General features: G+C 38.4%; 1 protein-coding gene and 1 pseudogene across 2 annotated transcripts in view; both read left to right on the forward strand.

Annotated features, from left to right (window-relative positions):
* The first annotated feature begins 123 nt into the window (after positions 1-123).
* The window catches only part of LOC124629626 (anaphase-promoting complex subunit 11-like), a 35975-nt gene continuing 10420 nt past the window's right edge, over positions 124-25678 (forward strand). Inside the window, exons 1-3 of one of the 2 annotated variants that reach the window (XM_047163119.1) lie at positions 124-308; positions 391-638; positions 9076-9215. In XM_047163119.1, the coding sequence (XP_047019075.1) occupies positions 290-308; positions 391-626 (255 nt within the window). In that variant the 5' untranslated portion in view covers positions 124-289 and the 3' untranslated portion in view covers positions 627-638; positions 9076-9215. Of the gene's footprint in view, positions 309-390; positions 639-7171; positions 8559-9075; positions 9254-25678 lie in introns of those variants that run through there. The other variant, XM_047163118.1, reaches the window with a different exon arrangement.
* Positions 1256-2212, forward strand: LOC124630120 (annotated as a pseudogene).

Consider the following 25678-nt stretch of genomic DNA (forward strand, 5'->3'; position numbering starts at 1 on the left):
TCGTGATAAATTATTAAAATCTTATGAATTAATCACGTTGGAGACACAAGTTGCAACAATTATTCACCAAACATTCATACTGCTGAAAATGCAGTGTTCTATGTAACAACGTCAACCTCAAAAAAACTAACCAAATTGTTTGTTGTCAAAGTGATCGATACGGTGGTTTTGTTTATAAATTATTAACAGAATTTTATGAGAATTTGAGAACATTTTATACTATCTTTGAGTAACGGACATTAAATTTAAATACTTATTTCATTTTGAGGCATGCGGCAATTTTCATGATATGAAAGTAACCGTTAAAAGTAAGTAACCTGTCAAGGCAACCTTCGTTTCTATTTTGATGTTAAATCGTGTCCAATTCTGATGTGAATGACAACTGCGTAGGTTGGACGGGCGTAGCGACTTGGCGGTGGGTAGCCAACGACGACAACTGTGGTATTTGCCGCATGCCCTTCGACAGCTGTTGCCCTGACTGCAAGCTACCGGGAGACGACTGCCCGCTGGTGTGGGGGGCCTGTTCCCACTGTTTCCACATCCACTGCATCGTTAAGTGGCTGCACTCCCAACCGCAGCAGCAGTGCCCCATGTGCAGGCAGGATTGGAAGTTCAACAACAAGTAGATTATCTCTCAAGTAAGTACATAACTTTTCTTTGTTTTATCAAGTCAAAGGTTGTTTGATGACTAAATTTAACACGTTATTTGTTTTTGTGATGATGTAATAAATCAGTGAAGCCACTTTGTACAGTAGCATTCAAATACGGTAGTCAGTAGGCATGATTTGAAAACATTTTGATATCCAATTAGATAATATATGGAACAATTTTAAGTTAGTATTGCTTTCGTCAAGAGTCTGACCTGCTTTCTTAAGGAACTACCCCTGCATCTGGATAAAAGGTGTTATGGCCTGTATGGAAGTGTCTTAACCTGTTGTATGCAGTGTGCCGATATATGCAAGACACAATAGATTTTCTATTTATATTCTATAATTAGCGGCGTACAAGCAGTTAAGAGACTACACATATATATGGGCGATTCTCTGTAAGCTCGTAATCGGCTGTTCGGACCAATTTTTTCAATAAATAGTTTAATTCTTATTTAAAAAATCACATTTTATGAAACTTTAACCCTGAAGCTTCACGGGCCCTTTGTTTTTATAACCATAATTACTTTAATTTTTTTTCTATACGTTTTAGAAGCTCGAAAAATACAGTCCCCTGGCTGTCCCTTTCACTGCATTCACACCTATAAATGCGATTTCCGAAAAACTTGATGAAACTACTTCTAATACTTGATGAAAATTCACTTGGCAGTTAATATCACAAACAAAAATAATAAAATTATATTATTTTCGTAAAACAAGCACTCATTACAACTTTTTCGTTTTAATAAACTCCTGTAAACTTTGTCCTGAGAATTTTAATACAGTCCCCTGCCAAAAATTTAAATCAATCTTAAAAAAAAAACTATAATATTTTACAATCGTTTTATTAGCGCAACGAAATGCAATTGTTGTGAAGTTGGCAAACTTATCAAATGCGGTAACGATACGCCATTCTGTTTAGTGTTAGAGCGTCATTTGTGAGGTGAACAAGCATTTGGGCCGCTAGCACACACAGGCCTCTGGTAAATAATTGTATGTAATTTAATTACTTAAATTATCTCTATTTATAGTTAAGAAAATAATTCTAACAAGCTTCTAGGCCTGATCATACAATCAGGGTTTGTATGATCAGGCAGCCTGCGAAAAAACCGACTTAGACAAGTGGGACAAATGGGAAATTAATAACTTTTACAGATTGGGAAAACCGATCGAAAACAAAACAAGGCCAATCCATGATCACAGCTACTCTCGCATGGCGCAAAGCAGAAATGCTTAAGAACAAAAAGTATCTACCGGAGAATGTTTATATTAATGAAGACTTTCCAAAGGAAATACTTAAAAAAAGGCAAGAACTAAAGAAGCAACAACAAGAAGAAATCAATAAAGGAAAACTGGCTTACATTCGGTACGACAAATTAATTATAAAAGATAAACCTTCAGAAAAGAGAAAACGATCGCCGACAAAGTCACCTAAAACAACAGAACATCCAGACGAGCAAATAACCCCTGCACCACCAATTAAGATAAATAAAATTAATAAACTAGAACAGGTGCACCGCGCCAGATCAAGTTCACTTTCATCAAATGGGCCAAGTAAACAATAGCAACTACCGAACCAACAGGACCGGAAGACAAACGACACAAGCAATAAAACGGAAATAACGATTTTAACAGAATTAAACCCTTCCCCAACCCGGCTGGTCACCGTGGGGCAGTATGACCACCACCCTCCACCACAAAACCAAAAAGAAAAACAACCAGTAATAGAAAAACCAGAAAAAGAGACATTAAAGATATGCACTTTCAATGTACGATCGATATCTTCAATGGAACGTTTTATAGAACTAACCTATGCTCTAGAAAAAATCGATTATGACATTATAGGACTTTCAGAGACGAGAAGACTTGGATGCAAAATCGAGGAATACCAACAACATATCCTCTGCTACAAAGGCGAAACAGCGGGGCTACACGGAGTAGGCTTTCTTATTAAACAAAAATATAAAAGAAATATTGTCCACTTCAATGGCATATCTGAGAGAGTAGCGCTACTGCGTCTAAGATTTGGAGAAACATCTATGTCACTGATCCAAGCATATGCACCAACAGACGCCGCAAGTGACGACGAAATAGACAAATTTTACGAAGACTTGGAGAAAGCAAACGAAACGCTAGATAAAAATGTAATACTCATGGGAGATTTTAATGCGAAAATCGGTCACCCAAAGCCTCAAGAAAAATTAATTATGGGCATATACGGATACGGAAGTCGAAATAAGAGAGGAGAGAGACTAATCCAATACGCATATGAACACAAGTTAACTATCATGAACACATGCTTTAAGAAAAAACTAAACCGGAAATGGACCTGGATCTCTCCAGACCAAAAAACTAAAAATGAAATCGACTTTATAATGAGCAACAAACCAAAGAGCATAATAAACATAGAAGTGCTAAACATGTTAAACTTCCCATCAGATCACCGATTAGTTAGAGCATCATTCATTATAACAGGGCAAAAGTTAAAGAGAAGCTCTTTTAAATTGCTCCCGAAACCACCAATAACAAAATCAGAAAAAGGCATATATCTAAAAAACTTGAGAGAAAATATCACTAAACGGCACACGGAATTAGAACACTCGAAAGATCTACAATCATCATATAATATTCTAGAAAATACCATTGTTGAAAGTCTTAACATAAGGAAACATGAAAAACCAAACAAAAAACATAAAATACTGAGTGAAAACACAATAAAATTAATTAACAAAAGATCAGACCTCATCAAGACAAAGAATAAAAACAAAGAAATGAAGACAGAGCTGAAACATCTATTTAAAATAACAAAGAAGGCTATCAAAACTGATTACGGCAACTACAGAAAAACAGTTATAGAAAAAAATATGACTCAATATCGAAGTTCAAAACGCGCCTTTAAGGAGCTAAACCAATATAAAAACTGGGTAACAAACTTAAAACAAGGGCAAAGAGAAATGAAAACCCGAAAAGAAGTTTTAGACAGTGCAACAACATTTTATAGGGAACTGTACAAACGTTCAGAAGAAATGTCAGAAGAAGAAGAAAGTAATAGTGATGAAGACCAGGAGAACCCAGTACCCAATATAACAGAACCCGAAGTATATAGCCACATATGCAAACTTAAATTAGACAAGAGCCCTGGACCTGACAATATAAGTAATGAGGCAATAAAAGTAGGCGCACCGATACTAACTTGCACTTTAACTAATCTCTTCAACAAGGTACTTGAACAAGAGGTAGTGCCTTTACAATGGTGTAACTCAGATATTATTCTACTGTTCAAGAAAGGAAACCCTCTAGACATAAGTAACTACAGACCTATAAGTCTGCTGTCAAGTATATATAAACTCTTCACATCCTTACTGCAAACTAGAATATCACACACTATTGACTGTGCACAACCTGTAGAACAAGCCGGATTCAGAGCAACATTTTCAACAACAGACCACATTCACGCAATAGAACAGATTATTGAAAAATATAAAGAATTTAATAAACCACTATACATAGCCTTTGTGGACTATTCAAAAGCATTTGATAGCATATCTCATAGCTCGATCTGGAAAGCTCTCAAAGCATGCAAGATAAGTAAGAAATATATAAATATAATCAAAAATATTTATAGTAAAAGTGTAAGCAGACTACGGCTAGAAAACAAAGGTCAAGAGATAGCAATTGAAAGAGGCGTCCGACAAGGGGATCCTATATCACCTAAGCTATTCCTGGCAGTGCTAGAAATGATATTCCAAAAACTTAACTGGAAAGACAAGGGACTACGAATAGGAAGCAAATGCCTAAGTCATTTAAGATTCGCCGACGACATTGCCTTATTTTCAGAAAGAATAACAGAACTAGAATGGATGATACAAACACTAAACCAAGAAAGTAAAAAAGTAGGTCTTCAAATGAATTTTAGCAAAACAAAAATAATGTCTAACAGTGACATAAAACCCATAGTTGTCGATGGCAATACAATTGAATATGTTCAGGATTACATTTACCTTGGCAAACAAATATCATTCCACACAAATAGTAATGACGAAGAGGTAGACAGAAGAGTAAGCTATGCATGGAATAAATACTGGTCACTCAAGGAAATACTGAAAGGCAAATATAACATGAATTTAAAAAAGACAGCAATGGACGCTTCCATATTACCAAGCCTTACATACGCATGCCAAACCTGGACTTATACAAACAGAATTAAGAGTAAAATAAGATCTTGCCAGCGCGCAATGGAGCGAAGTATATTAAGCCTACAAAAAGTACAAAAAATAAAAAGTTCAGAAATAAGGAAAAAGACCAATCTAACAGATGCACTTAACCATGCTCTAAAGCTTAAATGGAATTGGGCGGGCCACGTATGCAGATGCAAGGACAACAGGTGGACCCTCCTCACTACAAACTGGAATGGTCCAAAAGGCAAAAGAAGAGTTGGAAGACCTAAAAAGCGTTGGGCTGATGACATAGCTGGGATTGCGGGGCCCAGTTGGCAGACTGTCGCCCTCAATAGAGATAAATGGAAGAAGATGGAGGAGGCCTATACCCATATGGGATCCATTTTTTAAATCAAAAATTAAAACAAATAATAATTAACATAATACTGTAAAGAAATGGAAATAAAAAGGCTTTAAATAATAATAATAATAAGCCCCGCAGGGCATCTGAGGCGGATGACGGGGAGTAGCGACCCCGCGGGGCTATATATCCGAGTGCTCCAGGGAGAGTATACTGTCCCCCATCTCCGGCCTGCCGGAGTGAAGCATGACGGGGGATAGGTCTCCCGCCTCTTGGCTTGCCTTCACCGGCCGGTCAGAGTGGAGTCGCTAGAGTAGGGTTAGCAGCCCGCTCGGAGGGTAGGTGCCTCGTGGTAAGTGGCGAGTGGGCCGGTGATGCTGGACCCACAGGGAGCGCGTGATCTGCGTTTAAAGTCCGCCGAGGTATCCTCACCCTTCAGCCGCTCATGTAACTGTTGCCCCCTTGTTGCGATTTAGCGACTGATTCCCGGGGGCCCAGTAAGTGAGTTGGCGAGTCTCCACCTGCCATTTTTACGTGTATTTATTACATTGTTATCGGCAGGTGCCATAGTTCCCGTAGTTTCCCCATTCCTAGTCCACAAGCATCCCATCACAATAGCCCAAGTAGTTTTCATCCATATTTAGCAATAGTTTAGCACAGAACCGGGGATTGTCCTTGGGTACATTTCTATAGTGTATACAGGGATAATCGTCGGTTTTGTGTCACCATTTCATTAAAGTTGTCTCAAAAGGGCTTCAGCGTGTTGGCTTCGGCCCCACGTTCGCCTCCCAAAAATCCGGGACTCTATAGTCCCGAGGTCTGGTAGAGACATACAAGATAATAATAATAGTTAATCGTTACATTATTTGTGCCTTAATTGATCGGTAGGTTCTTAAAAAACTATAAGACATCGGTTTCATAAATATTGTGAAATCTAACTGAAATACACAGTCCTCTGGCAACAGTCCTTTGCCAAAGGTGGTGTTGAAGAAGGCCATCAACTAACCAAGAAGAATACCTTTATAAATTAGTGTGGTTATTCTAACCTTATTGGAGTTAAATAGTATTATAATATTAAAATACCTTCTCAGGCGAGGTTAATTCACGATGATTAGGAAATCGTAAAATGTTGGTGACCTTTCTGGAAATTATACCTTGACAGAAGAGCCATTCTAAATAATATATTTGTCACAAAATAATTTTCCTTTTATACAGACAATACCTACATTTTACAACTTATTCATAGATTTTTAATTACTAAGATTTCATAATTACCCTTGAAAATAACTTGTTTTGAAATCAAACATATTTAACAGGCTTTTATTATTGATATAAAATAGAATGAATAAGTTATACAACATTAAGATCATTTGATTTACATTTCTAAAAATACATAATTCATGACTAAATTATTAAGTTTTATTTCATTAGTTGTATGCACATTTTCTACACCAGGATGCAACTTATGGCAAAATCCAAATTATTTTATTTTACCAAATGATGTCATTCAAACTTGTTCTAATTTTCTGTGGATTCCTAATAACTTTCATTAAAATATGCAACCATTAAACAAATTCAAACAATTAATTCAATAGTGAGTCAGTTTCACATACAGGGTGGTATGTTACAATGTATGCTTGTTTTGTTTGGAAATGACAACAAACTCTTCCAACCTAAATAATAGTAAACAACAACTGTAGTGCAACATTTTGATTGACGTAAAACAATAGGTCAGAGAGTGCTTTCAACATCAACAACAATAGCCATGTCGTGTGCGCTGCGGACCGGTAGCCGCTATTGCATTCATTCTCATAGTAAACAATAACTTTTACATTATTAAAAGTGTGGGTCAACTCATTGTTTGGGCGTATGGTAGGTACTGCACAAGCCTCAACACGCAACAGCTATGGTAAAGCTACGAACAAAGTAATTTCCAAGTCGGCCGTCAATTATTACGAAGCTGTGAGCGCCTGTTCGGCGTAGCGTCGCGGCGACGTAGCGGTTAGTCAACAGCCAGTGAGTGCCGCGCGCTCGCGGGGACGGACGTGTCGCCCTGCGTACTGAGCGCTCTCGTGTGTGTGACTTACGCGGTGCTAGTGTTAACGCGCTCCTTCTACTATAGTACGCATATTATAGTATTGCTCGAGTGACGCTTCGTTCAAGCATGCTGATGGTACAGACCAACACACAACCCATGAAGAACAACAAGATCAAAGGACCACCACCGGTGCCTCCGCGCCCCAACCAGAGCGTGGTAGCGGAGGCACTGGCAAAAACAAGGAAGGCCGTGGCGGACTCTAAGGCCAGCTTTACGAAATCGCGTGCCTTCTCCAAACAAGACAACCACTACACATCAAAAGCAAAAACTTTGGATAGAGCTAATACTGTTAGTGAATCAACAGTGTCACCCAAACAAAATGGATTAGCAAGAGTCAAGTCGTTCATTAGAGATGTGATCAGTGACCGAAGTTCTTCGTCGGATGAGAGAAAATCCAGTGGTCAGAATTCACGAAGAAGCTCCAGCGACAGCAGTTCTATTCCAACTCCAACATCGAATAAAAAGTCAAATGAATCGCTCAACTCTAAAGCAGTCAAAACATGCAGACAGATATTAGTAAGATCACTCTCAACATCGAACAAGTTGGATCAAGACTCCAAATGCAAAGTATCAAAGTCATCCAGTTTTGCAGAGAAGACACTACCATTACGAAAAGCACCTCCGCCACCATTGTCTCCAAAACCTAAGTTAAAGCCAATGAAACCCTTGTCTGTAAATAAAAGTCCTGTACATAGCAGTAAGTCCAAGATCTCACCAGAAATAAGTCCGTATTCGTCTCCTATAGATGCGAAGCCCCCGCAGTGTCCAGTATCTGAAGCGCCATATGCATCAGTGGAAGAAGTTCAGGAGTTCGATGATAGACTACGGAACAGTCCTTCGAAACAAATAAAAACGTCGCCGGTTACACCAACCGAGTCAGGAAGTCCGAAAGTTGACGATAGTGTAAATAAAAATAACAACTCGCTGGAAAGAAAAACATCGCGAGTCACAGAAATGTTAATTTCGGAAATCATTGCTAGTAGAAATAATAATAAAGACGAAGCTCACACTGTTATAGATAAAGGGAAAGATGGTCTGACTAACGGCAACCATTCTCCAGAAATGGAAATGATGAAGGACATGAACAACCACGAGATGTTGATATACGAGTTGCAGACGATGCGCTCGCAATCCAACGTACCTGAAACTTTGGACGCCCCTGAGTACGCTGAAGCAAACGGACAATGTGACTCCGAGGACTCTGAACAGAACTACGCCATGTCTTCAGTAACGAGCGGGAATACGGACGATGATCAGGCTTATGCGTACATACTCGACGATGACCTCAAGTCTAGGTGGGTTCTCAACAAACATTAATAAGAATTTAATAAATGTTATCTCATGAATAAATCTTTACATTACATTGTACTTGTCTTCCGTGGTTTGGGCATGTTGTGGTTTTATGTTAAAAGGTCATACGACTTGATTAAACCCGGTTATGATAGACTCGTCGATACTGCGCACATATTTCTAGGTCGTTAAAGTGACGTTGGTAAAGCTTTAAATAATTGAAGTTGATAGTTCGTCACAATGGCGGTAAATGACTATTGAATAAGTTCCCAAGCTTAATTAATTTATAATGCATTTAAATGTTTATTGATGATGAGTCAGATTATACGTATGTTATTGAGGTCACTTCAAAACATAATCTATTAAAGATGTTTAATATGAACCTCCCAACATGCTTTAATTGAATACAGTGCTTGTACTTAAGCACCTTCATGTCAACACACAACCTTTAATAAAATCATGTTTACACAAAACAATTCATACATTTCCACAATTGGTAACAATGGAAAATTTTGCACACAGACTTCGTAAGCAGTTCCGCGCAATCAGCACCATGTCGCTGCAAGGTCTGCCTCCCCTGCCGAAGAGTCTCAGTGGCTTCGCAGACGGGGAACCCGAGCTGCAGGATACTCCCTCCACGCCGTCGGACAAACCCCCCACGGATCTCGACTCACAACTCGCTTATCTCAAGAAAGAAATGGTAGGTTCAAGTTTTCTATGACCCTTTGTAAGGCCGGTTTAGGCTTAGTTCCAAGAGGCTCGCGAGACGATTAGTGTGTGAAAAGATGTTATCCAGGATCTAATCATTGCTACGCTTGAAAATAAGCCTAAGTTAGAAGCAGGTAGAAGATTCAATAGCTTTTTCTCTTACACCATATGTAATTTTTACGGTGTATAAACGGCACGTTAAATACGTCGTAAAGTTTACGATCGGGAAACTGGTGATGTTCCACAATTCCTGGTTTGTTGTTATTTCAAACAAGGGCATTATAAAAACTCCTTTTTCGGCTGTTTAACGAGTGTGATGAAAGGAAAACTGCTGGCTCTACATTCCATTACTTAATAAGGATACTTGTTTCGATCATACCGGAATTACGAAAGTTTACGTGACTCGAACCGCAGGTTTAATGACAGCAATTTTATAGAAACTATGAGTAGCGACACCGAAAATAGACAAGCTCCCCAGTGTTCAATACAAACATGGCAACATTGAATAAATAATGTGCGTATAGCAGACACGAGCGCAGTTTAAAAAACAGATGTTGTTCATACATTTGGGCTTATCGGGCGTGCGCCGAACGCTATGTAGGGAGTCTTGCATGCTCCGTTTACTTACTCTTACGAGCGTGTTTGGCAATGTAGGAAATTGGAAATCAGGACGCCTATCAACACTTTTTATTGCTTATAATCAAAGAGCCATAGCATTCATATCAAACTGGGCGTGAGATACAACTAATGGGCCGATTTAGATAGCATAATGGCTTATCTGTGTCGCGTGTACATAATGAAAACAATTGTCCACTTTATTTAATCGGCCAATAATATTGATGTCTGTTTATTATTATTTTACATTTAGTCCTCATCCCATTTCTATATTTGTTTAAAATGACATTTTTATTTCCATATTCAATCTAACTTAGATAAATAAACCGTCTTCTTCCAAGTAATCTCAACGGCTGCCTCCTCAGGCCACTCATCCGACGGAAATGCCATAGCTGTTACACTTCTGTGCGACAATGAACCCCGTTCTTTTCATAGGGAAATACCATAGATAAGTCCTACAATAACCTTCTCAAACTTTGCCGAAAGCCTTAATGAAACGTCTAACAAAAACCACCAAGACACCTGACGTGGAAGTCATAGATAATAACGTATCATTATCGCATAGCGAAGCACTCAGTGCATGACGCAAAAACTCGTAATATACGGTGCTACAATCACGTATATTGGTTACCTACCGTGTCTGTGTACTGTCATAAACTATGACAATGAGAAAGGTCTCTGAGACAATTCTCGTGACGTAGAACGTTGAATGTGCCTGTGATATTGTCATTTGCAACACTTCTAGGCCTTCCTAATCTCCGGTCGATACGATTTTCTTTCATCATGTCATGTCTGTTGTTTACCTAATCTTCATTTCAAGTTCTCGTGGCATTATGTGGGTTTCATCTTATTCTGTATTGATTAACATTTTGGACAGGTTCCAGAGCAAAAATATGCTGACGAATTAATTCTGTACAAATGATAGAATAATTTATTTTTTGCCAGATCGTGGTCAAGAAATTACGACGCAATATCCATAATTATGTGGCGTTGCATTGTTAGTCAAATACAAAAGCTAATTAAAGTAAAGCATTGTAATTTGCGGTATCAAATAGTTTTGTGCTAGTATTTCACAAAGTGGCCATGTTAGACTTGTAATAGAGTCTTGTAGCCGGTGTATAATAACTGCTGTACTGGCAATTATCACCCGCTGAAACCTTGAAGCACTCGTAATCATATTCATTTGCATCCCACACTCCGTATTCACGACTTTATATTGTTATTGTTGTTCTTATCTCGTTCTCCACAAACAATTTTGAAATGCCCCTGAAAATAAAAGTTTGTTTTATTGTTCTTAGAGGGCAAAGCTTTAACTTCTCTCTAATAAAAGTATCGGAAAAAGATGAGGACTTTTGGTTTTCCTCGGCTTTTCCTTAATATCTTAAGCTTCGGTCTCTGTTAAGTAATCTTTTATTCGCCTTATTTTTGCTTTGGTACGGTCTTTTTTCTGCTCGAGTAATAGATTATATGAATCATCGGTAGCAGCAACATTATAAGATGTTTTAAATCGTTATTTTCCTGCTAATCTGAGAAAAAATAAACACGTGTCTCGTATCTTATGGATATTGTTTTTTATTAACTGGCTCGTGTCGGGAGGGAATTAATGCCTTCATCTTCATCTAATCTTAACGCGTTCACCCAGCTGCATATAGTAATTACATTTATGCTGCCTTTCAACGTAGCCTACTAAGCTAATTATACTTGCAGTACTAAGCCGAAGGGTGAGATCACCGCGCGAGCTCGACGGTTTTCCAGATACCGTTTACCATCGAGTCACGATTTCTGGATACCTTCAATGCTTTATTAGGCGATTCAGTTTTAAAATACCAAACTAGGAGAAGATTACTGTAGTTGCAGGTGTTAAGGCTCTTGAGTAATAATCTGGCACTGTTAATGCGGTATGCAGTTATAATCTTGGCACCCAACGAGCATACTCTTAAGTAATCTACATTGCAGATTTTTGACTCGCCCTATCGCGATATGCTTCTGTTTGGCCCACACTTTTATCTACTTGACCGACATCGGATCTGTTAAATTAATTTACATGAATTTTCGATCGCACAAATTGGTAGGTAATCAAATTCTCTCTATCAATCAGTTAATTTTGTTGTCGATCTATTCAAGTACGTAACTTATGAGTATTTTATTAGGAATCTGTACAGTTTCGTGTGATGAACCACCGCAGGTACACGATAGATCCGGTTTTAAACTATATGCTACTAGTTATGTGAGTTATGTGTCGTAATCTCGTTTGCATTTATATTCGAATCTTCATTAACATTCGCGTAGGTGAGGAGCACATGGTAGCTGTCCATCATTCTGTGTTTATGGTAACTGTTTTTGACGCGTACGATAATTTATTATCTCCCATACTTTATGTTAGTAAATAAAGACCATTATGGCTTGTAGTTAAACACGGAATATGAATAATGTAGACCCCTGAATTTTATTGATGCAAATATTTTGAATACAGATCAGCCTCAATTGGATGCAGGTGTTTAAACAGCAGCTGCAAGTACTCGTACCTATCTGCGAAATTATACGCTGTTCGAAAATTGCTTAATAATATCTACAGTCCAGATGCTTACCAAATATTATATTCCCTGCTTGATACTGAATTAAACTGTACGTCAAAATCAATAACTCTAAAAAGCATCGGTACTGTGGTCCAGAAACCTGATATCAAACTGAACCGGTTTCTAAATCATGTTGCGATTTTGCGATTTTTTTACGTTTGATTAAACATGCGCCTGCGTCCGTCTAAGCTATCACTAGTTAAGCCATATCCTTGTATAAAGCGATCGATCGTGATAAAGTTACCAGCAAAAATATTGCTAGGCTAAAAAACTATTAAACGAATCATTGGGTTAATAGCATTTTTTAATGGACATACCATTACATAAAGGTGAAAAGATAATATTACAAAATGATGGTCAGTAAAATACTTTGCTGTTGGTAAGAAAAAACTAACTCAGGCTCTTGCAAAGTTCCTCTACATATCTTTAACTTTTCCTCAAAGGCGCAAAACCTTTAACATACTGGCCCAATGTTAGCCTTCAAATTCATGATGAAAAGTGCCCTAGCAAGCTATAACTGTCCACTATCTTAGCAGCTGTGTGCCCCCCGTTGACAATAGACTTGAATTGGACTTCATTGACCGTTCTAAGCCGTCCATTCATGTTATTTCTGCTTGAGCAAGCGAAATAAGTCCATGAATGGCACTAACTTATTGCGAAGACGAATCAAAACGTGACCATGTCATATCATTGTTTGCATTTTGTTGAGGTATTCAGTTTTCCTTATACGGTTGCAAAAACATGACAAATTATTAAGTCTAGATACGATTACTCGGTCTTAATATAGGCAGTCCCATCATGATTTTAGGGAAAACCTCTATGTTTTGGTTCCTTGCAAAGTTTTGGACGCAACAATCCATTTTTAAAAGTTTGTGAAGTTTGCAATGTAGGTCAAACAACGTTTAAGTCGGACTTTTGATAAATAGCAAGATGCGTCGTAAAACTTTTCCATATATTATGAAAGCTTGTTATCTGGACATCGGAGAGAAAGATCGACTTTCTATGTGTATACGACAACGTCTTCCCACGCAATTGTTTTAACACACCCATAAAGAGTTTGCTTGAATAATGTGCTTTTGCTTAACAAGTAACAACTAATAATAAACAATTGGTTATAAATTTACTGCTCGCTAATAAAATATGTACATCGGCAGTAACTTTCAATCTCTCTTCTACCTGGCAATATTCCTTCATTAGGGAAACGATTCCTAAATAGAATTTGGACCCTATCCATCCTTACACGCTTCATAATCTGGACTTATATTTCACAATTAACGCCACGTCTATAATAGGGAACTTAAAAACGCCAATAAATCGTTTAGCTAATAATGTCGGGGTGATGCAGGCGTTACGTTCGAGTGCCCTTCGAAACGTCTGTAGAATGTGTCTGGTGACGATTGATGTCTCTCTGGTGCGATTAACCCTCTACCCGCATTGTCTGACGCTTGCATCCGCGTTGGCGGTAGCGCCAGGATGTGAACTCCTACTACGAGAATAACTCGCCTAAATGACACGGGTTCATATATCGTTAACGCTTTCGACGCGGTGTGTTTCGACGGCTTGAAAGCCTGTACTATTTCTCTTTTCTTTTGTGTTACTTTTTCTAAGGTTTCAATAATTCTAAGTCAATTTTCTTTACCTTATTTAGGGAATTTAAGTACCTATATTTCAATCAGTGCCTACAAATTTCAATTACAGAAAAGAAAATGTTGCAATAACAGGAAATAGCTCTTTTTATAGTTCGGCCATTCAGAGAATGCGTTCCTGACACGTCGCGATTGAACTGACGACGTAACTTTGCAATGGCGTTGCAGTTACGATAAAAATATTTTTGCTGGTTGTTTACCGTTTTAACAATTGAGGAGCATTAAAACAACATTATTATATCAATAATCAATGAATGTAGTTACGTCGTCAGTTCAATCGCGACGTGTCAGGAACGCATTCTCTGAATGGCCGAACTATAGGTACTTACGATGACAACATTATGATCATTAATAAACACATGATGTTATTACCAAATAAGGAAAAAAATGACATAGTTCACAATCAATTTGGCCAGAATAGCACAAATCGGAAATATATCTCCATAAGCAAACTTTAATCACAAATCTATTAACGTAAATAGGAACAGTTTCAGTAGTATTGGGCCATTCGTCATGTGTGACATAGCAGGAGCCGTATATCGAGAGCATGGCTGGAGGGAGCACGTGCTGGTATTTTTAGCACGAGCGACACCCGGGGGCGTGTTACGTCACAGCCCGTAACTGGATTACACGAAAACTTCGATTAAATCATGCAATGGACAGCAGCGCTGTGCTCTGTTGACATCGCTAATTAGAAATCGTATTGGATATTTTAGCGTCGGATGTCGAGACGACACGGTGTTTTATATTGACGATGTCGTCGGTTAAGTAAATAGGAACGTGGTTTATTGATGTCCGTATGGATATGTGAGCTTAATGTGTTTTTGAAAATGGATTATTATATCTCGTGCGTCTCATATTCCTTTCGTCTTACCAAAACTACAAGACGAAATACATAAACAAGAAGCACAAACTGGCTCCAAAACATGAGGCTCCTAACAGCAAAGGTCCATAACAAGGTTTTTAATAGGTATACTTAGTGTGACATTGTTCTTAAAAGTTTCCGTCCATTACAGAGATTAGGCGCTAGGGGTAAAAGTTTCTCGCAACTCGTGACGCGAAGGACGTGCGCTATCGCTAGACCCTCGTGACTATACATTGTGGCTTACCTTTTGCACATGTTTCACCTAAAAGCCGCTATAAACCCAACGGATGGGCTCACTCGTTCTATAACAATAAACGCAAACCAGCCGTCAGAAATTGCCCTGGGATTTTAGCGATTCGGCAATAATGGAAAATTTTCTCTTCGAAGAACATTCTACCCCTAGAGGGTTTAATAGGCGTAATAAACCTGAATGACGCCATGGAAAGATGTGATAAAATGTCACTTGCCTGGTTTATTAAGCTATCAGATTATTTATGGCTTAGTAGACGCATGGAGACATATAAGACGGCACCAAAATGTAGTATATCATCTATAAATAAAGGATTCAACGGGGCATTAAGCAAAACAAACAGAACCTATGTTTAATATAGACGACACGGCTCGTTTACTCGCGCAAGCTCTTTCATCCAACGCTTTTTTGTCGGCATCTCATGACAATTTGACATCCACTGTTGTTTTAATGGTCTTTACAGTTAAACTACACCATTAACCGTTTTTCCCAACATCTAGTGCTGCGTAATTATTCAAAAAATAAACTCACTGTTCATAAAGCAAACTGCAGCAATGGAAATCAAAACAAATCTCAGCAATAACCACAAATTGAACTAAATTGGCTAATGGGAGCATTACATTATAGACTGCATCATAAAAAATTATGTCAACCATCGACCACGGGGCAGTTGAATGGAAGTCCGTCGACCCCACCGCAGGACTGACATAATGCGCTACGATTGGATTACTGACAACTTAACAACTCATCAATTGCTTGGCCGGCTCCGCCGCTATCGCTGACTAAACTAATAACATAGGTAATTGGATTCAACAGCCTACATCTCTCAACTAATTTCTTCCTAATACAAAACTATCTGTGTTATTGTTAAGCGGTTCTAAATAGCAATTCCGGGATTCTGAGGCAGCCAAAAATAACCGTCCCACGTTAGTTACGGGATTGTAGTGTTGTCATTTCGTATTTGTCAATTTCGTAATCATGGACAACAACGAATGCAAAAGAGTATAGCTAAAACATGTAATAAATTAAGATTATTTATTGTTCCTGTTTAAATAGCTTCATTGTCGTAAACTGTGACCAAATAATCTTTTGCAAGCACTTCTTTGAACGCGCCAATAAATGATGAGGACGAACGGTTTTCAAAAGTGGGCTACTTTTTCCGTGTATTGTTTCGTCAATAACGACGGGCAGCGTCGTAGGTATGTGTTATTTAGCACGTGGATTATCGATCTACTGGTTTTGTTCTAGTCGGTTAATGGGGGCCTGTTGTTGCATCACACACCGTAGGTCGCGTAGGTTAGTTGCACATGCATCGTTCGCACCTGTGCGTCAAGTCCTATGCACTCACACGTGTTTATCTGTTCCATTAGCGATGTTGTAATGGATCCCTTACTCTTGTTTGCTCTAAGTATATGTTCTTATCTTCACAGTCCTGACGGCTCTTCTCAGAATCAGATAGCACTCTCGCTTACTACAGCTTTTGAGAAAGTTGTTATTACTCTTTGTTTGCTTGATACTAAATTTTAATCACAGTTTCAAATGTCTCGGAAATGGTCAGATATTCAATAATAAAGTATCTCTTTTGATTGAAACAACCTTGAATGGAGTTCGAAAAGAGAAATCTAGCGTATAGAAAAATAGTAACATACATTTTAATAGCAATTTGGCATGATTGCTCTCGTATTTCTGAAATGTATCACTGACGTTAAAGCACATTGACCAGCCGAAAATCTATAACTATTAAAATCAATTTGGCTATAACTATCGCTTTCGTTTTGTAAACGCGTATAGTAACATTAGTCTTGATTAAAGACTTATGTACTGCATGCTGTAACGTTTGTGTTACATACTTTCAATATTATGCTGCTATCTGTACTAGTTTATTGTACCTAGATCAACATTGTTACAGCATGTCTTATTTCGTAGGTATAATTTTGAGGCTTAGTTGGATGTATGGTGTGTTATCGCCAGCTGATTGAATCACCGCGATGCATCTGCGCGCGCGCGATGGCGCGTGGCGGTCGCGCATCATGGACGTCGCCGGACGCGCGCGCACGCACGCTCCCAACTACTTTCACATGTCATATTCGTACACAATTTCACCTACATTTGGATTAATCCTCTTTCGGTCAGTGGAATGCACGCTACGTCGATATCTGAAAGATTATCTTATTACGTAGACATGAGTGCCTTCGAATTCTATTCAGCGGTTTCAGATTACACATTCGACGTTTCATTCATTTATAATGGTTACAAAATAATGTGTGACGATGACCGGAGAATGACATTACTGCAGCCTATTAATGACACGGTTAGCATAAAAACTGATGATGTTGGAATTACCGTTTCACGACATCATCGATGTAGGCTAATGACATGCACGAGATCAGTCGAGTTGCGATACTAAGGTAAGCGTCGACTGCCCTACAGCGACTGTAACGCATGCAGGTACGCCACAGAAGTTGGAGGTGGCATCTGCATCGACAGACGCAGTGTTATACCGACTTGTAGGCAAAGCTAAAGCAGATGCGTGTCGTACAGTCCAGTTAACGCTAACCTTTATAGACGCTTGCATAATGTGTCACAAATACGAAGATACTCGGTCGGTGTCATGTTTCGATCTGATTTTGATTATTTTGTAACCGTTATGTAAAGACCCTATTGGGAAAACGGTTTTTCATGTCCCTCGGGTCTTTGGTCTGCCAATTGCATACCGAACATCAGGTATTTGAAAGTATCCGTCAAGCCATTGTTTATTTATTAATAGTTTCAATGATTTACGATACAATAGAATTTGGTGTTCCGTAGTGGTGATGTTCCGTTAAAATTCAACAATGGGCAGTTAAGACCTCGGAAATTAAATGGCGTAAATCATTAGACTGTGTCTAAAACTGTTAACGTTTTTGCCGTTTCGAAAGTAAAACGTAAATGATACGGGAATCTAAAAAGCCAATATAATATTTATTGGAACAAGAGAAAAAAATAATAACAGAGATGAAAAATATTTTGTTATTGAAAGTAAGTTAACTGAAGCAGAACTGTGAACACCAGATAGTTTTGTTATACGCCGTGCTGGTAAAATAATTAACTCGTTAGATTTAATTGCTATTCCAAAGCGTGAACATAAAAATGAATTCGTTGTAATATTAGAACATTAGGCCGTTATATCGGTAAGTAGCAATGTTAAAGAGTATTTGTGTATTATTAGAATTTTACTTGAAACTAATACAGACTAGGACAGCAATACAATATTGAGCATGGCCTCGATGCAAAAATAGTTGGTCATAAATATATTGATGCGAATCCCAGATTACATGTAGTTTTGGCATGACCAGTATACCAGATGTTAATTTTTCATGATAAATCATCGCGTATTTATTTGGACTGGAAGAACCTATGTATAAATCCGTCTGCGACGAGCTGCTTATTTGTGGGATTTCTGACTTTATTACATTTCACTATTGGTCGCTAGTGTTTTCGGATCATCATAAACTATCTTAGAAATCTACTATGCATGTGTAGAACGCGCCGGTGGCAGGTCATGTATTGTTTTGCCAACAATGTCTCCGTTCAGTTTGTTTTCTCTCTGTTTGATAAACAATCCATCTCGTGTCACAACGGGCTATTCATTACAAAGCAATACTTTTACTGTCACTTGTATCGTCACGCTTCGATGTTTTTGGAAAACGCATTTAGCTATTCAGAATCTTTCAGTTAATTTCCCTCATACTTCTCTTAATGTTAATGAGTTTCTTCAGAAAAGAAACTTGTTACTTAATTATTATCTAATCTACGTTAAATTATGCTGATTCGTGTAAATTTAACGTTAAATCTTAATTAACGATGGATTATGGGTTCATTCGTAACGGTAAATCATGGGTTTTACATAAAACGTAATTGCAAAACCATAGAGAACTCAATGGGTGTGCATGGAAACGTGATGGTTTTTCATTTCCTGTTCTAGATTGTATGAATATTTTGTAACGTGAATCGTAATACATCAACGTCGTAGTAGGAAGGGTTTAGGCAGGCTTTCCTAATGACCCATTCATGTGGTCTCTTTCATACAGGGCGGGCCTCGTGGCGTGACTCACGACTCCCTCAGACCATTAGATATGCACATACAACGATACCCATAGTCACACTATTGGATTCAATTCCAACAGTCACGTGGACGTACTTCAAATATTTGAAGAAGATTAAAGAAACATGAGTGACGATGCTATTAACTGCTGCTAATAGTGCACGCATTAGCGCTTGTTAATTATCTCGCTTCAGATCAAACAATGTTGTTGTGGTAATTAATGAAAGATTTGAGATTATTCAGCGTTACATGGACGCGTTTTTTCTAAAACCACAACAATGTTACGAGCGTAGCTAAAGCTTTTAACAAAATTGTTTTTTAGAAAAGCAACATTGCTTACACAAAGAATTTCGTACACAGCCAGGTCACGAGAAAGTAAAGTTTGTGTCAGCGCTCGGTCCGTACAAAATTCGTTCACTTGTCATTCGGAGAGTCACTCAACTGCCAGAGTACGTGAACGAAACCGGGTCGAGAAGACGAAGCTACTCGCCACAGATTCCCACGACACGATACTATTGAACAACAACGCGTTCAAAACTTAAAAAGTACCTTCGTACTAACATCAAAGGGCATGATTATAAGAAACAAGGGCACGTCAGTCATCATATTAGGTCAAATTTGATTAAAACTTTCATTTAGTTAAAAAATAATATTTACAATGTCACATAATCTACAAGAAACACTATTCATTTCATTGACAAAATCAGAGCTTCTGCTCTGAAATATTCACAGCATGTTCTCACTGCGTACGTGATCAATATTCTGACCAAGGAAGCGTAATTACTGCATCCGAATATACGAGTATATCCGTTACCAATATAATATGGAACGAGCTTACTTGTTTACACGCACTGGTCCAACGACCATGAGATTTCATTTTATAGACGGTTCCTACTTTGTTTTTCACATAACGCAAGAATTCTAACAATAAGCCATTAAATTGTTCAGGATAATGCTAGACTGAGAAGCTATTGAAAACACACTTACGCAATGCGCTTCGTTTGAAAAGGTAAGGGCAGTTTTCGCGTCCGTAGCTTTAAGCTATCAGGCCGACACAATATTAATTGTACAGGAAATAATATTTAATGTATAATTCAACGTAAAGCCGTCTGTAAGTTGGTGAAATATAATGTGCTCCGTGAGAAGGCTATTGTTTCTATTCCGTCATAGAGCTCACCGGACCGCGACTAAAGACCTCGAGGCCTAAGGCAGTATTGTGACTCACAGCCAATGTTTATATGGCGGTACAACATAAAACACCTCTTTTTCTAACAGTTTTTGTTTCAGCATTATCACAGGAAACCTTCCGTGAGTCATTCATCAATGTTTTTAATTTGAGAAACCATAGAAGTCTCTATTGTCTTGCCAGTAAAATAAAACCTTGAAAACATCCCACAGTATCGACTTCTGTTTTAAAATGTGTACTATATTTAACGACGTAAACACATGAGTTACCGTGAAATGTTGCGTCATATTATGTTGAAATGGATATTGAAAGAATAAAAAGTTCGCAATGAATTTTATGACGTATTGTTCAAAACCAACAAGGCACCACAAACTCGTTCTGGTGGATCGTGTTTCGTCCGCACATCTAAACCGTGACACGTTCTCCGCTTTTAACCGTATTATAAAGATTTTATAGAACTTGAGGTATTAGGAACGAATAGGCCGGAAACTTTAAGTGAGGAAATACATTTCCTGGCTGTAAATCTCATTAATATTATTAAATATGCGAATAAATGGTTTTTTAGATATTTGTTACTTCATCATGTTCCCAGGAAGGATCGAATTTTTATAGAAGGAGCCACTCTGCTTTGCCATATGATGTTGATAGCATTCTTTCATTATCTCTCAATCGGGACATATGGCTCTCAAAATGGCACTTCTTCATTTTCACCTCTTTCGGTCTGCAGCAGAGACTTCGATATCCTTCCAGACCCCGGCTAAGATAGACTCCTTGCTTTGTATGTGCTAAAAATTAGTAATTAGTAATTCATACTTCCAAGACAGATCTAGTGAAGCGTTGATTTATTGCCGTTGCTACGCTTGCGAAAGCTTACCCGCCGGCTTGTAAGATAATCTCCGCGAAATCTTATCAAAGCAAATCTCAGGCCGTTCAATTCCATTTCCTCGGCTATATTGGAATATTACGTTATTGCGGGTCAATTGATTACACATTCTATTGGATGTTCTTCGCGATCTATGTAGCTTAATGATAATGGATTTTTTGCACTGATTGGATACTAAAATTGTTAATTGGTGAATTTGGCAATGATAGCGTTTTGTCGATAAAAAAAATTGGTTGTTTTTGTGTCAATGTTCCATTTTATCTAACTGAACTCTTCCAAACACATCAGTTAGTAATCGCATTTTTAAATAATTTCGTTACTAGGAAATCGATTCAAGGCAAACTCAATGACCGATACTTTAGGACCTTCCTAAACCATTACACGGAATAGAGGGGAAACAAAACATTTACGACCTACGTAGCGCAAAAGTAGTGGTAACACATCGTTTACAAGGCCCATAATAACCGTTTTATGCATGCTTTTTACAACTTCTGCGGAAAGATAACTACGAACATTTTGTTGTACTGTTTCTTTCTACACGCTTTTCAGTCTTCAGTATACATATGTAGCATCACTGTGCTAAATAGGTGAGAGAAACTAAGTAACTGACTGTCTAATGTATATATGTATGCTATGTATGTTTGTATTTATCTGAACGCACAATAGCGTTTGTTATTCCAGCTGGATTCTTTTCAATACAAACTTTTGAATGGAATTAATTTTCATTGAAATCAACCGCAAATAATTAATTGATGTTTATGTAATAGTTAACTACATTATAACATACGGTTAGTACGTCACGGTGGCCGAGTGTTGTTGGCATATACGAATCATAACGTGACTCATTGTCGACCTTTCGAGCGTCTAAATTCGCGCTGCCAACGACCGGCGACTGCGTCCGCGCAAGGATCCATGCCGCTCCTTAATTGATCATTAAGATCGCATTAATTATACTCGATTACGTTACCCGTATGCACATTTCACTTTCCTTTTCTACTACAGAAATATTATTTAAGAGAGCTATTCACAGTGCATTGTTGTTATGTTCTCTCGTTACTTATTCCTTGTTTCATGTATTATTAATTAAACTATGTCTGTTTGTTATGTTCTGCAGTATTTTCTTTAAACATTTTCTAATTCCCCATTTCGTTACGTCCTCGGTTAAAGGTCACGGTGTTGTCTTAAATGCTAATTGCTTTGCCATTACCGTCAAGGCAATTTCGTAAGCAGTGCCTATTATATCAGCGTGATCTTTGCGAATTTTCTCCGTAAACGATAGAAACTTTTAATTAATTTTCAATAGTTTCTCATCATATTTGATTAATAAAATGATAGTGTTGTGAATCTCCGTGGTGTGGCACGCCTTGTGCCACTTAGGTTAAGGTCGGCATACAACAGCGGACGACCAAATCTGAGACGAGCGTGTGCCGAATGCTAAATTGCCAGGATTGTTTACTTATGCCGCTCTTGTACACCATTCACTCACGGCTTTCATATGATGCGCCCAAACGCTGACAAGCTAGTGACTACGAAATTTCTAAAAACAATATCATTACCAATGCTATGATTCGTGTAACGTTTATATCAAAAGTATGTAGTGTCGATATTGCAAAATTAAATTGCGTTCTTACAATCGCCTTGGGAAACTTTTGGTGGTTTAAGAAACTTTTAAATTTTTTGGAAGTAATTAAATAATTTGAACACGCCAATCTATCGTGACGTCCCTGGCACCAGCGTGTCTGACACGTTCTATTCAATACTCCTATATCCTGCGTCCAGTGTCATTGTCTTCATTCGTAGACAGTATGGCTCTTTATATTCCATAATGGCCACACAATGCTTTGTTTTACTATTTACTTCGGGTGCACGGATGTCCCATGCTCTCAGCTCCTAAATACAACAAACAAAAGAACTGGCTGAATCATATCACTTCAAAGGAGGATGGTTGTGTTTTATCATGTTTATATCTACAGTCAACATGGTAGCAAATGTTTGTAGTCTGGTTTTAGGGATGAGCGATAATTCAAAGCTTTGATACGACTGTGCTGATAAATTGAACGCTACGTGTTAAGTCACCCCACGGATTGATCGATGGACTGTGTAAATACACACCTACCTTCGCGGGGCCATTGACTTCATGGTTTGGGGTCTGATTTCCTACATCATGGCGTGGGTGGTGAAGTTTTTACACAAGCCTACGCAATGGCTGTCCAACAAATGTTTATGTAAATTTTTCTACTTGGATGCAGGTGGGCTTTCGGACCTCTCCATATTTTGATGATAAATAATATAAAAAGCTTCATTCTTTGTCAATTGCAAAAAGAAAGCTGACGTTAGTTAAATATCTAAAGATTTCTCAAGTGATCGACGTTTATTGAAAAAGGCCTTAGGCTATTGAGTCACTGCACCAGGTAGAAACTATTTTGTGACTACCAAACTGTTACTGCATTACTGAAATAGCCACCTGATTCATACTGCAGATTGAATCATCATTTGATGAACGCGAACCAGAGCAAAATGTTCAGCGATTTGCTTCAATAACAAAGATACGTGAGTGATGGGATAATGCGTACTTTATACACTGCCCACGCGCATTATCTGTTAGATACGAGGCGTCCTTTGAAGGTTTGTTTAGCTCTGTTTGTATCAGCCTGTATGATGTACCTCTTTGATTACCAAATAGAATACAATGGTTAGTTGATCACCTGCCAGCGAGTGCAGTGAAATAGTTCGACAGTTCAATGCAGTTGTTCAACTTTCAGGTCGTGCCCTTGGCTCGTTAGACTATGAGGCTTGCCAAAAAGTATTCATTCAATAACACCTGGTAGACTGTAACACCACACCCTATAAATTTCTACTACTACATTATAACTACCTATGCCTCGAAGACGATCATTTCTGGCGGTCAAACTCATTGCAGACCAATTTACACTAGCGATATAAAGCACAAGGGTAGACACTCGGACACAGGTGGTCTTACTACTCCCTCGCTATCGTTGACCGATGGGGGCTGAAATCCGACACGGCTGGGGAAACACCCGGCGCCGGACATTCAGTTTTACCTACCGTCTGAGACAGGTGGAGAACCGATATGTTGTAAGAAACCGCTCACTAATTCATAAATGGACAGGCGTTGGTGTTAATGCACCTATCGATCCACCCTAACCCTTCAAAAGTCTAAACATAATGTAGTATTTGCTGTTCAGTTGGTTCAACTTCTTCTTCCCAGCAAAAACACATAGGAAGTGGTGAAGGGCGGGCGTTTTGGGGGCTGTCTTTTATAAACTACACCTTCAAAAAGTGCTGATTTTCAGCCTACTTTGAATAAGTGACTTTTTTTCTCGTTTAATGTTTTCATACTCACTCATCAGTTATGTAGCTAATATACCTACCTAAAGATACATTTTGGCACAGGAATGGCACCTACCAACTCACTGATGATTCACATGGAACCATGTTTGTTGACTAGGATTCCCAGCCAGCGATATGATTCAGCAATTACGGATAGCTTGTTACGAACAGACAATTGCAGCTAAATACTGTGGAAACGTAATTAGTACTAAATAACTGGTTTTGGTGAAACAATACCACCGATTATTCCCACTGGCTCTCGCGTTTTATGAGATCATGGCAAATTCATGCTATATCATGTATATTTTTGTTTGTTCTCTAGGATTATCCAACTTTCCTTTTATTAATTAATTTGAAATTAACAGCAATCCAGTATGATAGTAACCCAGTATGTACTAACTCGATAATAATTATCATCTTCGTTATCAAACCTTGTCGTATTAACAATAGCAGGAATATTATAAACTGAAATAAACCCAGATAGAGCTAAAAGTGGTTTAGCTCTATCTGGGTAAGTTTATTCCATTTATTGTTGCAAATATTCGCAGTTTTGACCTTCGTGATACTATCTATTCTAGTCGGAACGGCACTTGACTGGTCCGACCACTATTGTTTGTCATTGATACTTCGTGCATAGAACTATTTACGTAGACATTACACACAATATTAAGGCGCGTACGCACGTACGAACACGAACATAGCGAACACAAACACCAGACCCGAACATTTGGTTCGTACGTATGGACGGCATATTCGAACACGAACGCAAACCTAGTTCGAGTCGAGTTCGCGAACAACAGTCGTGAACTCTATCTTAGTAGCCATGACGGCGCCGTTGGAAGTGGTCGATTGTGAAGTTATTAAAGCGCTTCGAACACCGTCCATACAGAACACACTACAAGGATCGCCGCGAACATGTTCGACGAACAGAGTGTTCGATGTTCGATAGTGGTACGCACGT

Source organism: Helicoverpa zea, chromosome 4 (genome assembly GCF_022581195.2).
Source record: "Helicoverpa zea isolate HzStark_Cry1AcR chromosome 4, ilHelZeax1.1, whole genome shotgun sequence".
Lineage (NCBI taxonomy): Eukaryota > Metazoa > Arthropoda > Insecta > Lepidoptera > Noctuidae > Helicoverpa > Helicoverpa zea.